The sequence below is a fragment of the Canis lupus genome, chromosome 9 (genome assembly GCF_003254725.2).
Source record: "Canis lupus dingo isolate Sandy chromosome 9, ASM325472v2, whole genome shotgun sequence".
Taxonomy (NCBI): domain Eukaryota; kingdom Metazoa; phylum Chordata; class Mammalia; order Carnivora; family Canidae; genus Canis; species Canis lupus.
This window is the reverse complement of record NC_064251.1, coordinates 44,830,062-44,844,334: the sequence shown is the minus strand read 5'-3', so window position 1 is coordinate 44,844,334 and position 14,273 is coordinate 44,830,062. Positions and strand designations below refer to the sequence as shown.

The window sequence follows — 14,273 nt, the reverse complement described above, 5'->3', positions numbered from 1 at the left end:
CACAGACAGAATCTTAAGCAGACTCTACACCCAGCACAGGGCTCAATCGCACAACTCTGAGATCATGACCTGAGCTGAAATAAAGAGTCCGACATCCAACACTTAACTGACTGAGCCATCAGGTGCCCCTGAAGAGTGTGTGACTCTTGATTTCAGGGTCATGAGTTCCAGCCTTATGTTTTATTTTTCTCCAATGTATTTTATTTTTACTTAAAAATAAATAAAAACTAAAAAATTGTATGAAAAAATTTAAAGAGATGTACTGTAGAAATTGTACATAATTTATATTTTTAAAACGTGTAAGATCAGGGGTACCTCAGTTGGTTAAACATCTCCCTTCAGCTCAGGTCATGATCACAGGATCCAGCCCCACAGTGGGCTCCCTGATCAGCAGGATGTCTGCATCTCCCTCTCCATCTCCCTCTGCCCCTCGCCTCCACTTGTGCTCACTCGCTCTCTCAAATAAATAAAATCTTTTTAAAAATGTGTAAGTTCTTTTAATTAATCTGTTTGTTTGTTTATTTATTGAGAGACAGAGAGAGAGAGAGGCAGAGAGGCAGAGACACAGGCAGAGGGAGAAGCAGGCTCCATGCAGGAAGCCCGATATGGGACTTGATCCTGGGATTCCAGGATCACACCCCGGGTCAAAGGCAGGCGCTAAACTGCTGAGCCACCCAGGCATCCTAAGATCAAGTTCTTTTTAAAAATTAAAGATGTTTGTTTGTTATTTAATAAATAAATATGAAAAATAAATATGAAAAATATTATTTTTCATTTGCAGATAGTTGGGGTTACATTAGTTTCAGTTTTTTTTTTATTTTTTATTTTTTTAAATTTATTTATTCATGATAGTCACACGGAGAGACAGAGAGAGGCAGAGACACAGGCAGAGGGAGAAGCAGGCTCTAAGCACTGGGAGGCCGATGTGGGATTCGATCCCGCTGCGCCACCCAGGGATCCCTAGTTTCAGTTTAAAATCAAGTTGTTGTTGTTGTTGTTGTTGTTGTTTTTAAAATAGGCTCCATGTCCAACATGGGGCTTGAACTTGTGAACCTGAGATTAAGAGTCACATGTTGTAGGGGGATCCCTGGGTGGCTCAGCGGTTCAGCACCTGCCTTCAGACCAGGATGTGATCCTGGAGTCCCGGGATCGAGTTCCACATCAGGCTTCCTGCATGGAGCCTGCTTCTCCCTCTGACTGTGTCTCTGCCTCTCTCTCTCTCTTTCTGTGTATCTCATGAATAAATAAATAAAATCTTAAAAAAAAAAAAAAAAAAGAGTCACATGCTGTACTGACTGACCCAACCTGACACCCCTAAAATCAAGTTCTTAAAAGCACCTGGCTGGCTCAGTCGGTTCATCACATGACTCCTGATCTCAGGGTCTTGAGTTCAAGCCCCTTATTGGGCATGGAGCCTACTTAAAAAAAAACAGAAAACAAAGGTAGTACTTCTATTGAAATAATAAATCAAGGCAATTATGATCAATACCTACTAATCCATTAAAGTTAAATGAGAAAGAAAAGGTGTAGGGGGAAACTAGCCTTATCAGATATCCCATAATGTCACTCTAATAAAATAAATATAAAGGACACCTGGGTGGCTCAGTCGGTTGAGCATCTGACTCTTGGCTTTGGCTCAGGTTGTGGTCTTAGGGTCATAAGATCCAGTCCCACACTGGGCTCTGCACTCAGTGCAGAGTCTGCTTGGGATTCTTTCTCCCTCTGCTCCTACTGCTTGTGCTTGCTCTCTTTCTCTCTCTCAGAAATAAATCAATCTTAAAATAAATACGGTACTGGTGCAAAATACTTAGTGAAACAGAATGAAGATCTCAGTTTGTAGGCTTGCATTTATTTATGATTTGACTTGTTTATTTGAGAGAGAAAGAAAATTAGTAGGGGAGTGGCAGGCAGGGGGAGACAGAGAAGAATCCCTGCTGACCAGGGAGGCTGATGTGGGGCTCAATCCCAGGACTTTGAAATAATGACCTGAACCGAAGGGAGACAATGGACTGAGCCACCCAGACACCTCTTTGTAGGCAGCAAGACAAAAGCAGTAATTAGTTTAATGGGAGAAACAAACAGCACAAGCACATTTGGCCAATATCTGGAAGGAAATGGGAATAGAATTCCATCCTACACTACATTCCAGATAGACCAAAACTTTAAGTGAAAGCAAACAAAAAAACTAAAAAGTTTTCATTGAAAAGTTAGGAGATTTTATATAGCTAAAAATTCATAGTTGAATAGCCATGATAATCAGTTCTGGAAAACTGAAAGTATTACAAATAAATACAGCTGATTGTATATACAATTTTTTAAATATTAAAAATACATAAAGTCAAGACTATGAAAAAAGTTGGGGATTTTTTAAAAAAAGATTTTATTTATTTATTCATGAGAGACAAGAGAGAGGCAGAGACATAGGCAGAGGGAGAAGCAGGCTCCCTGCAAGGAGCCACTGAGCCACCCAGGCATCCACAAGTTGGAGGATTTTATGAATGATCATACTGACAAAACCTGAACACCCTGATCAATATTAATATCACTTAAAGGGCAGCCCCAGTGGCTCAGCGGTTTAGCGCCGCCTTCAGCCCAGGGCCTGATCCTGGCGATCTGGGATGGAGTCCCATGTCGGGCTCCCTGCATGGAGCCTGTTTCTCCCTCTGCCTGTGTCTCTACCTCTCTCTGTGTGTGTGTGTCTCTCATGAATAAATAAATAAAATCTTAAAAAAAAAAATCACTTAAAGGTGGCATAGTTAGACATTATGTATCTCTTGATGTGATGCAACAGGAAGTACACTATAACCCTTATGACAATTCCCTGCAAAATTTTTTAAAGAAAAGAAAAAGTTTAATCTAAATATAATCACGCCTCTAGACCTAATTACCAGTTTACAGGAAATATGAAATAAAGAAGAGAGGACTACATTAAATGACACTATGAAGATGAAATAAGCCAAATCCGTAAGTGAGAATTCCTACGGAACAAATGATCCAATCCTCAATTAAAAAAAAAAAAAAAAGGTGGACAGGGATCAGTTATAGACTAAAAAACTTAAAAGATAATTAGCTAAAATGTAATATCTGGACTTAACCAATCCAAATAAACCAACTTAAGACATTTTTGGAATCAAATGGTGGTATGCTGAAATTTCTTCCTCACCTCCTGCCTCTACCACAAAATTGTATATGTGGAGCAGGGGGATAGATAAGAAAAATTTAGCAAAATATTGGTAACTATTGAAGCTGGGTGGTTAAGTACTTGGGGGTTGCACTGTACTAATGCCTCCTACTTCTGTATACGTTTGAAAATTTCCATGATCGGGGCACCTGGGTGGCTCAGTGGTTGAGTGTCTTCCTTTGGCTTGGGTCTGATTCCAGGGTCCTGGGATTGAGTCCCACATGAGGCTCCCTATGGGGAGCCTTCTTCTCCCTCTACCTCTCTCTCTCTCTGGGTCTCTCATGAATAAATAAAATCTTAAAAAAACTTCCATGATAAAAAGTTTTTTAAAAATAAGAAATAATTTAAAAAGGAGCATTAAATCAGTTATCAAGGTTGTTGAGGATTTAAACCAATACTTATTGCTCTCTGCAGAAATCGAACTCAACAAATGAGTTTAGTTTTTATGTATCAAGTTTTCAGAAGTTCCAATTTTTTAAAAAAAATATGAAGTTTCGCAGAGGAGACACATGCAAATAAAAAGTCCTAATAGAATGTGGTAAGACATAATAACAGATTAACAAGGTATAGCAGAAATAAAAAGAGATGGAGTGATTGACTCTATAAAGGAGAAAGATAAGTGTAAATAAAGTATTCCCAGAGGAGGTGGCAGAGACTGGATTGTGAAGGAAGAATACAAGTTTACCAGGAAGAGAAAGGGAAGGAAAAAATATTTTCAGCCAAGGGAACATGTGCAAAGACATGGGAAAATGATAAGTATTTTGGCCAGAACAGATTCCAGTAAGGAGAGTTTGAAAATTATTGAAAGGGGGTGCCTGGATGGCTCAGTGGTTGAGAGTCTGCCTTTGGTTCAGGGTGTGCTCATGGGATCTGGGATCGAGTCCCACACTGAGCTCCCTGTATGGAACCTGGTTCTCCTTCTCTGCCTGTGTCTCTGCCCCCCACCTCTGTCTCTCATGAATAAATAAAATCTTTAAAAAAAAAGAAATTATTGAATTTTCTAGGTACTAAAGTGTTACAAAGTTTTAGAGTGAGCGTTTTATGTGAAGGCTGAAGAACTTAAGATTAGACAAGAGTGCTTTTGAGGGAAAGACATCAAAATTGCTAACTGTGGTGATTTCTTTTTTTTTTTTTTTTAAAGGAGTCCCCAAGGCTCCTTTTTTTTTTTTTTTAATTTTTATTTATTTATGATAGTCACACAGAGAGAGGGAGAGAGAGGCAGAGATACAGGCAGAGGGAGAAGCAGGCTCCATGCATCGGGAGCCCGACGTGGGATTCGATCCTGAGTCTCCAGGATCGTGCCCTGAGCCAAAGGCAGGCGCCAAACCGCTGCGCCACCAGGGATCCCAAACTGTGGTGATTTCTGAGTGGTGGGACTACAGACATTTTTTTTAAAAAGATTTATTTATTTATTTATTTATTTATTTATTTATTTATTTATTTATGATAGACATAGAGAGAGAGAGAGAGGCAGAGACACAGGAGGAGGGAGAAGCAGGCTCCATGCAGGAGCCTGATGTAGGACTCGATCCCAGGTCTCCAGGACCAGGCCCTGGGCTGCAGGTGGTGCTAAACTGCTGCACCACCGGGGCTCCCCTGACTACAGACATTTTAATTTCTATTTATGCTTTTCTAAACTTGTCAAGCTTTTTTTTCTGTAAAGATTTTTATTTTTTAAGTAATCTCAATACCCAATATGGAGCTCAAACTCACAACCCTGTGATCAAGAGGTACATGTTCTCATGACTAAGCCAGCCAAGTGCCCCTTAAACTTATCAAGTTTTAAGAAAAATGATTGTGTATTTAATAAAATAAATGTTCACTTTTAATAATTACATATAAAATCCTATAAATCCATATAAAAAGAATTTACGTATCTCTAGGGATTCAAAGAACTTCAAATTTATCTTTTAACTATTTTTAATGTAAAACTTAAAAAAATCCACTTACTAAAAGCATTTAATTCAAGGGATCTAATTAATGATGGGAATGTGCTGAGTATATAACTGATCTGAATGTCTTGCATATTGTCTGAAGGAAATTCGTGACAAAAATATTAAACACTAATGCTTATCAACCTTTTATGTAGTATGCATTCAGTTTTGTTTGCTGATTAGTATTGTCATTTAAGAAACTCAGAACATTTTTCAATAATATAAAAATGAAACTAAGATTTATGATGGGCTACATTAATTCCTATTTCTTTTAAAACCTGTGACTTTAAAAAATTAAAATTATAAATAAACAAACATAAAACCTGTGACTTAGTTTTTGTAAATTAGAAAAGTGGCTTCACTGGGTTGATAAGAGTTACTGTAATTAAGACTTTTGAGAGGATCTTCCAGCCAATTTCCTTTGAAATCAAATTCGGTATTTTTGTATGAATATTTTCAGTTCCACAAAGAAAGGTCCTAAAAAGTGTTCTAATTGCCAATTCTTACTTAAAAACTACCAACTATGTTATTGATGCTGTAAAATATTGAGAGAAAACTAAATGAAATAATTAAAAAAAAAGCCCACTTATACTTTGGAGATACTACCACTTTTCATGCATGTATAAAATTCACATGGGATTTAACATTTTTCTTTCATTTTTATTTTTTTTAAAGATTTTATTTATTTATTCATGAGAGACACAGAGAGGGAGAGAGAGAGAGGCAGAGACACAGGCAGAGGGAGAAGCAGGCTCCATGCAGGGAGCCTGATATGGGACTCGAGCCTGGATCTCCAGGATTAGACCCTGGGCTGAAGGCGGCACTAAACCGCTGAGCCACCTGGGCTGCCCCCGAAAACAATTTTTTTAAACAGAATTATTATTCATCTATAAACAACTAATGTTCACTCAGATTCCATCTGTATTTTCAGACGGCTGCTTCCTTTCTGTACAACCAGTAAATACAAGGTACAGAAAAATAGCTGTTAAAACTTTTCAAAGTTTTTATAGGGAAGGTACATGGATTTGGCAGTTGCCAACTGATTCAAACTGCTTCACAGTCATGCCCTTCATTTGAAATGTAACCATTAGCCCTAAAAATCAAGCAGCAACTCAAAGCACTACAGATTATCATCCTATTGTTTTTTAAATTATTTTTAATACTAAATAATCGTTAGTATTTTCCATTATCCAAAGTAATATTTAAAAAAGTAAAGTAGAAAAAAGAACAAATCTACTGTATTAAATAGCCACTAACATTCTTTCAATTCACTATAAGTGTAATTTGTCTTTTTGATTTCATTCAATACATCATAAGCATTTCCCCATATTAATACTGTCTTTGTAGCCATCATTTAAATGGCTGAGCAAGATTTCATTGGCTTAGCCATAATTACTTAATTATATCTCTATTTAGATGGTTAGGTGATTTTTTTTCCCAAGCTTTTATTTAAATTCCAGTTAGTTAACATAGAGTGTAATATTAGTTTTAGGTGTAGAATTTAGTGATTCATCACTTATATATATACAACACCGGATATATCACAAGTGCACTTAATCCTCATCACTCATTTAACCCATTTCCCCCACTGACCTGCCCACTTCCCCTCCAGTAACCAAAATGGTTAGATATTTTAAACCATTATAAAATGTTATAACGACCATTTATATGCATAATTTTCCCTGTATTTTGGATTTCCTTAGGCCAAATTCTAAAAGTCTCAAATGCTTAACAATTCAAAGCTCAATATATACATCCAAATTGCTTTTCAAAATGCATTTACAGTGTATGAGAGTACCACTGTACCTTCTCCAGTGGGTATCAGTTTTAAACAGGCTTTGTAGAACATGTAGACTTTGGTTCATATATTGAAAAAAGACTGTACCTAACTAAGATACTAATTAGCACTGTTTAAATTCTGAACCACTAGATGGAGCTAAAAATACAAATACATTTTAATAGTACCAATATTTCTCCCGATATTATTTCTAAAATATTATAGATTATCCTTTTAGATAATTTTGAAGCATAAGAGACAGAACTTCGGACTGAATTTTAAATGTTCAAATTGGAATCACATTTATAAAATCTGAAAAACTAGATTTAAAAAAAAAATTTATGTGTCTTTCTCACCTTGAATGAGAAACGTAACGGAGATAATTTTTAGAGCCAAATAACTCTCAAAGAAGCTAGAGTAATAAAAGACAGCTGTCCTGGGAAATAGTAACATCTTAGTTATGTGAATTTTTTTAATATGAGAAGACACTGTATTTTTATCCAGAAACAATGACAACTTTCATTAGGCAAGACTATTAGGCAAATATTCACTTACATTGGACCTAAGACAATACCAGCTATTGGGAACTATGGCTCAGGAATTCTTTTTTTTTTTTTTTAATATTTATTTATTTATTTATGAGAGAGAGAGAGAGAGAGAGAGAGAGGCAGAGACACAGGAGGAGGGAGAAGCAGGCTCCATGACGGAATCATGCCCTAGGCCAAAGGCAGGCGCTAAACCGCTGAGCCACCCAGGGATCCCATGGCTCAGGAATTCTTTTTTTGTTTGTTTGTTTTTTTCTTTGGCTCAGGAATTCTTTTTTTTTTTTTTTTAATTTTTATTTATTTATGATAGTCACACACACACAGAGAGAGAGAGAGAGAGAGAGAGAGAGGCAGAGACACAGGCGGAGGGAGAAGCAGGCTCCATGCACTGGGAGCCCGACATGGGATTCGATCCCGGGTCTCCAGGACCGCGCCCCGGGCCAAAGGCAGGCGCTAAACCGCTGTGCCACCCAGGGATCCCTGGCTCAGGAATTCTTAAACATAGCTTTGAATCCTGAATATTCTACTACAGTTGACCCTTGAACAGCATGAGTTTGAACTACATGTTTCTCCTTACATGTGATTTTTTTCCAATACAGTAAAATACTGTAAATGTATGTTCTCTTCTCTAGCTTACTATATTGTAAGAAGACAGTATGTAATACATATAACATACAAAATATGTGTTAATTGACTATGTTATTTGTAAGGCTTCTGGTCACTTTTATACATGAAGAAAAGTTAATGCAAATTTCAACCGGACAGGTTGTCACAGCCCCTAACCCCCACATTGTTCAAGGATCAACTATGCTTCTAACAACAAATAGTGTCCTCTTTAATGTCTTAAAAATCTGCCCATCATTCTTTCCCCCCAAACACACTCATACTCACACACACAATTTTACTATCTTAAAGGATGAAATGAATTTGGGGATTCTAGTTCGATTCTTTAATATATCTGACAAAGAATAAGTAAATATAAATAAGGCAATTACTAACATTCTTTTTCTTTACTATCCAAGTTTTTCTCCAATCTCCCTAGAGTGAGGTACATAAAATAAGTGAGAATCACGCTAGAGCTACTCTCTCCCAATTCATATAATTCCATATTCCTTCCTCTAGCAATTACTACTTATATTTCCCCTTGATGTTTAGTACTCAATAATTATAAGGTTCATTACTGAATCAATAATTTTAAAGAAAAAGAAAAACACTACCAAAACTAGAATTAAGGAAGCACGGTATTGTGAAAACAATCTAATGCCACCTATCAATATGAAAAAATATTTATAGAATGCTTCTGCTGAAAGCAAACACTAGCACAATTACCTTCCTCGTATTACTTATACCTTTTGTTCTAAGAGTGCCCTGCGGAGAGAGACCCTCTGTTCAAGTTCTCGAAGCTCTCGATCATGCTGTGCCTCGGCTTGCATCTTGATTTTGCTCTGATATGCATTCAACAGCTCCAGTTCCTGCTGCAGCTGCATCTTCAAAACCTGGCACTCTGCTTCCTGTGCTTCATCCAAACGTAGCTGAAAGAGAGAAAGAAAATATCCTGTGAGTTATCTATCCCTTACCTTACGGAAAACAGGAGGTGAGAAAAGACAGACTATTCTCTTTTGTAGGATACACAATTGTTCTTTCTCTCTCATGCCTCGGAGTAAACATCTCTGAAAAGGAAGGCCTAGTAATCACTGATGGCATTAGGAAGATAAAACTATCATGAGCTCTCTGGAGGATGCCTTAAAAACCACATTTTTCTTAAGAAAAAATCTAGAATATGATCAGATGATATAAGACTCTGAATACTTTCTCTCCAATAGAAATAACTATAGCATAGGGACCAGCAAACAGCCTGCTGGCCGAATCTGGGCAGTTGCCTGGGTTTTTTTGTTTTTACTTTTTTATACACTCTACTAGTTAAGAACAGTTGTTGTTGTTGTTGTTGTTTTTTTTAAGATTTATTTATTTGGGGAGCCTGGGTGGCTCAGCTGGTTAACATTTGCCTTTGGTTAGGGTCATGATCCTGGAGTCCCAGGATCTAGCCCCACATCAGGCTCCCTGCTCAGTGAGGAGTCTGCTTCTCTCTCTCCCTCGATTCCTTCCCTGCCTGTGCTCTCTCTCTCAAATAAGTAAATAAAATCTTAAAAAAAAAATTATTGGGACACCTGGGTGGCTCAGCGGTTGAGCATCTGCCTTTGGCTCAGGGCGTGATCCCACAGTCCCCGGATCAAGTTCCGCATTGGGCTCCCTGCATGGAGCCTGCTTCTCCCTCTGCCTATGTGTCTGCCTGCCTCTCTTTCTCTGTCTCTCATGAATAAATAAATAAAATCTTAAAAAAATATAATAAAATAAAAAAAATTTTTTTAAATTTATTTGTCCTAAAGAAAGAGGGAGAGAGCACGAGAGGGAGGTGCAGAGGGAGAGGGAGAGAGAATCCAAAGCAGACTCCTCATTGAGCTCAGAGCCCGACAGGGGGCTCAATCTCATGACCCCAAGACCACGACCTGAGCCAAAATCAAGAGTTGGAGGCTTAAACAACTGTGCCACCCAGGCACCTCAAGAATGGTTTTTACATTTGAAATAGTTATCTTTTAAATGGCTATATAAGTACCCACATGGTATCTTCAATTTTGCCTCCTGCCCTACAAACTCTAAAATATTTACTATCTGGCTCTTTAAGAAAATGTTTACAAAACTTATATAGAAAATATTTTGGGGTCCTTGGGTGGCTCAGTTGATTAAATGCTCAACTCCTGGTTTTGGCTCTGGTCATGGTATCAGGGTCATGGGATCCAGCCATAAGTGTGACTCCACACTCAGTAGGGAGTCTTCTTTTTTCCCCTCTCTCTGCCTTTCTCCACCCACCTACCACCTGCACTCTCTCCCTAAAATAAATAAATAAATCTTTAAAAGTATTTCATGTTTTTTATTTAAAGATTTTATTTATTCAGTCATGAGAGACACATAAAGAGAGACCGCCACTGGCAGAGGGAGAAGCAAGCAGGCTCCATGCAAGGAGCCCGATGTGGGACTTCATCCAAGGAATCTGGGATCACGCCCTGAGTCCAAGGTAGACGCTCAACCGCTGAGCCACTCAGGCGTCCCTTTAAAAATATTTCATATTTGTAATTAAATGTGACCATCTGAATTCTAAATACAGTACTACTTTTTTCTACTACCTAACAAGGCTGCTGCTCCAATCTTGACATGTTATTGGGGTAAGTGTTAAACACCTGAGGAGCACTGGCAGAGAGCCTGTTTAAAACTTCAGGTCTAAATGTATCAATGAGAATTCTATATCCACATGCATGCTTCTAAGCAATGCTCAGAACAGGAAGACTATGGACCATCACCACTATTTCCAAGCTGCAGGAGAACTAGCATTTCTTTTTTTTAAGATTTTATTTATTTATTTATGAGAGACAGAGAGAGAGAGAGAGAGAGAGGCAGAGACACAGGCAGAGGGAGAAGCAGGTCCCATGCAGGGAGCCTGACGTGGGACTCAATCCCAGGTCCCCAGGATCAGGCCCTGGGCTGAAGGCAGCGCTAAATCACTGAGCCACCCAGGCTGCCCAGAACTATCATTTCTAATTAGCATTTTAATTGCTGGGATTTCATTGCTGTAGAAGGGAAAGGAGCACTAACTAAATTTATTTTGCCTAAATAAAACAAACTCACAGCTTGTGTGGAGAGCATTTCATTAATGCTGTGGTCATACTGCTCAGCCAAGATGGCTAACTTCCGGGTCTGCTCCTCCTTGAGTCGTTTCAGAACAGCCTTGTGCTCACTCTTTGGTGTCGTCTCCAATAGGTGATTTCTTAATGCTTTATACTGTCTGGTTTGAATTTTGCAGGTGTCCTGAAACTGCTTTTTTATTTGGAGTTCTTTAGACTAGGAAGAAAAAAATAGATGCATGTAATTTTTAATATATGGCATTTGGTATACCTTAGGCTTACATTAAAACAAATGCTACCAGGAAAACAGGAGAAGAAAAACAAAAAGGTCAGATCATAAGGTTGCAGTTACTTTTGCACTTGGCTATTGGGTCACACCACTAGATTCTATGCATTTTTTAAACAAAAGCTCTAATTAAAAAAATTAAAATATCAATAATCTCACTTATCACAGGACTTAAAGCAATAGTTATTATTTTGTTAGAAATTTAGTGACCTAAGTAAATATTAAAATTAGCTTTACCATGTATATTGATGACAGAAAATTAAATTTCTTCTCATGCATTTAGTAGCCAGACAATATCTGAGACACTTTGCTTCAATTTCTTTTAATAATAATCTTAACTCTAACTACATACTGTATAACAGATCCCACAAAAGCAGGGCATTAGTAACTGACTAATATTGTTATTTATAGTTAATTTTCCTTTTTACCTGAAACTAGGTAGAAACACACTTAGTAATGGTTTATGCTTTAATACCATAAGCAAAAACCTGAAAGTCAGTCAGGTTAACTCATCTTTTAAAGGTCAAACAAAAGTTATGGGGCAAGGGAGAGGACAACTTCCTTGGGAGTGATAAGCTACATAAATATATTTTTTAAAGGTTTTATTTATTTATTCATGAGACACACACACACACACACACAGAGGCAGGGACACAGGCAGAGGGAGAAGCAGGCTCCATGCAGGGAGCCAGATGTGGAACTCGATCCCTGGTCTCCAGGATCACGCCCTGGGCCGAAGGCAGCGCTAAACCACTGAGCCACCCGGGCTGCCCTACATAAATATTTCTGAGATAAAATAATTGAGCCCAGAGACAGTTTTGGCTTTAATTTTTGTTAATCACAGGTTATTCTATGAACTCAGGTTTTAGCACAATTTGATAAGATGAGATATAATTCTAGAAAGTATATTGAGTCTGTAAGTGAGAATATATTTATTTACTCCACTAAGGCAGAACCTACACTTGAAATTATTTTACCTTAATGTAAATACTGCCAGATATTGATTAGTTGCTTCAGTATGCAACATATGTACATATTACCAAAGTAAAACACTTGTCAAGGAACTAGTTATTATTCACCACCCCTTGTAATACTACAACATCAAATAGACTTTTCCATATTTCATACCAACTGAGGCACTAGATCATAGTCATAATACTTTATTCTGTGAAGGGTCAAGAATTGTCCAACTAGAAAGAGAAACTCTGGGTTTAATTATGCTTTGTAGCACTACACTTAAATACTGTCCTTGGTTAACAAAATTCTTCCTTTAACTTTAACTTTAACAAAAGTTAGCTAGGAATGAAACAATGAAATTTAGACATTCTCTCCTGTCTCTGTATAACATTCACTCTTTTAAAAAGTTCTTATTTTGGGTATCGCTGGGTGGCTCAGTGGTTTGGCGCCTGCCTTTGGCCCGGGGCGCGATCCTGGAGTCGCGGGATGGAGTCCCGCCTCATGCTCCTGGCATGGAGCCTGCTTCTCCCTCTGGCTGTGTCTCTGCTTCTCTCTCTCTCTCTCCCTATGTCTATCATGAATAAATAAATAAAATCTAAAAAAAAAAAAGTTCTTATTTTTAAAATATGCTACCAAGAAAACTGTAATCATTCCATATCATTAGCCTAAAGAGAAAAAAGAACTTGAAAATTTTTTTTCAACAAGAGTTAACACTTATACCTAAGAATAAACTATATCCCTCAATAGTTAACCCAAGTGAAAACAAAAACAAAGTTACAGTTGTTTCTCTTCACTTATACTCATTTAACACTATTATCTGGATAGCAGATGAAGAAACGTATTTAGACAATACGTATTTACCCAACTCATTCTACAGAAATGACACACTAACATAAGTGCTCAAACTAAAGTCCCCCTACTCCCCATTAAAGTCTTGAAGGAAGTTGGAAGACACAACTATTAAGACTTAAGCAAATAAAAATGGGATGACTTGGGAGTTAAAATATAGACTATTTTCTTTAAGCAAGGAGACGGATATACATAATTCAGAGGAACATCATGATTTTCTTCCCTACAAAAGTAACAGAACAATTTCCTTTATGGAAAATCTTGAGATCACTGGTCATCAAAGGAGGCATTCTAAATCATTTAAAGTCTGAGTATGATTGTGAAATATTATTGCTCTGCTCACTTTTTGTATAGTATCTGCATAAATTAAATACAGTGCTTACAAGCTTTCAAACCAAAAAGGTTCCAACAAGAGGAAACAGAAAGGAAGGCTTAAACATCAAACAACCACCTATTTCAAGTCTTAGAGAAATACAATCATACTAGATTTATGGTATGACTATAGAAAACTAACAAGCTTTCAGTTTGGTTTACTTCTGGGTACTGTTGACTTTATAACAATAATTAATCTTACAGACATGTTGTTTAAAAAATCTTTTGGTGGGAAATTGTTCTGTATCCATAAGAGTATATATTTTCTTCATTACAAAGACAAAATAAATCTGAAAAATCATTATAATTCCAATTTTTCTAAGCAATGACTAAAAGTTACATGGGGAGTCAACATAAGCTAATCTAAATGATGCTAATTATTTTGAAGACATAACAAAGTAAAATTTTACCCCAGTTCACAAGTAAAGGGTAAACCATCTTAATTTTCCTTCTATATTTCATTCAAGATAGTCTTAGAATGGAGTTGCATGGGAATCAGAGTTACAATTGGATACAGTATAGATTCTAGATTTTAACACAGATTACCCCTGTTAATGAATTTCACTTCAGTTCAGGACAGTTAAAGACAAAGAACTATTTTATTTTATTTTATTTTTATTTTTTAAAGATTTTATTTATTTACTCATGAGAGACACACACAGAGAGAGAGGCAGAGACATAGGCAGAGGGAGAAG

General features: G+C 37.2%; 1 protein-coding gene across 1 annotated transcript in view; it reads right to left on the bottom strand.

The window, feature by feature from the left end:
• TAOK1 (TAO kinase 1) overlaps positions 1-14,273 on the bottom strand; it is a 158,793-nt gene that overhangs the window by 9,675 nt on the left and 134,845 nt on the right. Inside the window, exons 18-19 of the mRNA XM_025476299.3 lie at positions 11,119-11,331; positions 8,787-8,969 (exon numbers count right to left, since the gene is read on the bottom strand). Coding sequence (XP_025332084.1) covers positions 8,787-8,969; positions 11,119-11,331 — 396 coding nt within the window. The remainder of the gene's footprint in view (positions 1-8,786; positions 8,970-11,118; positions 11,332-14,273) is intronic.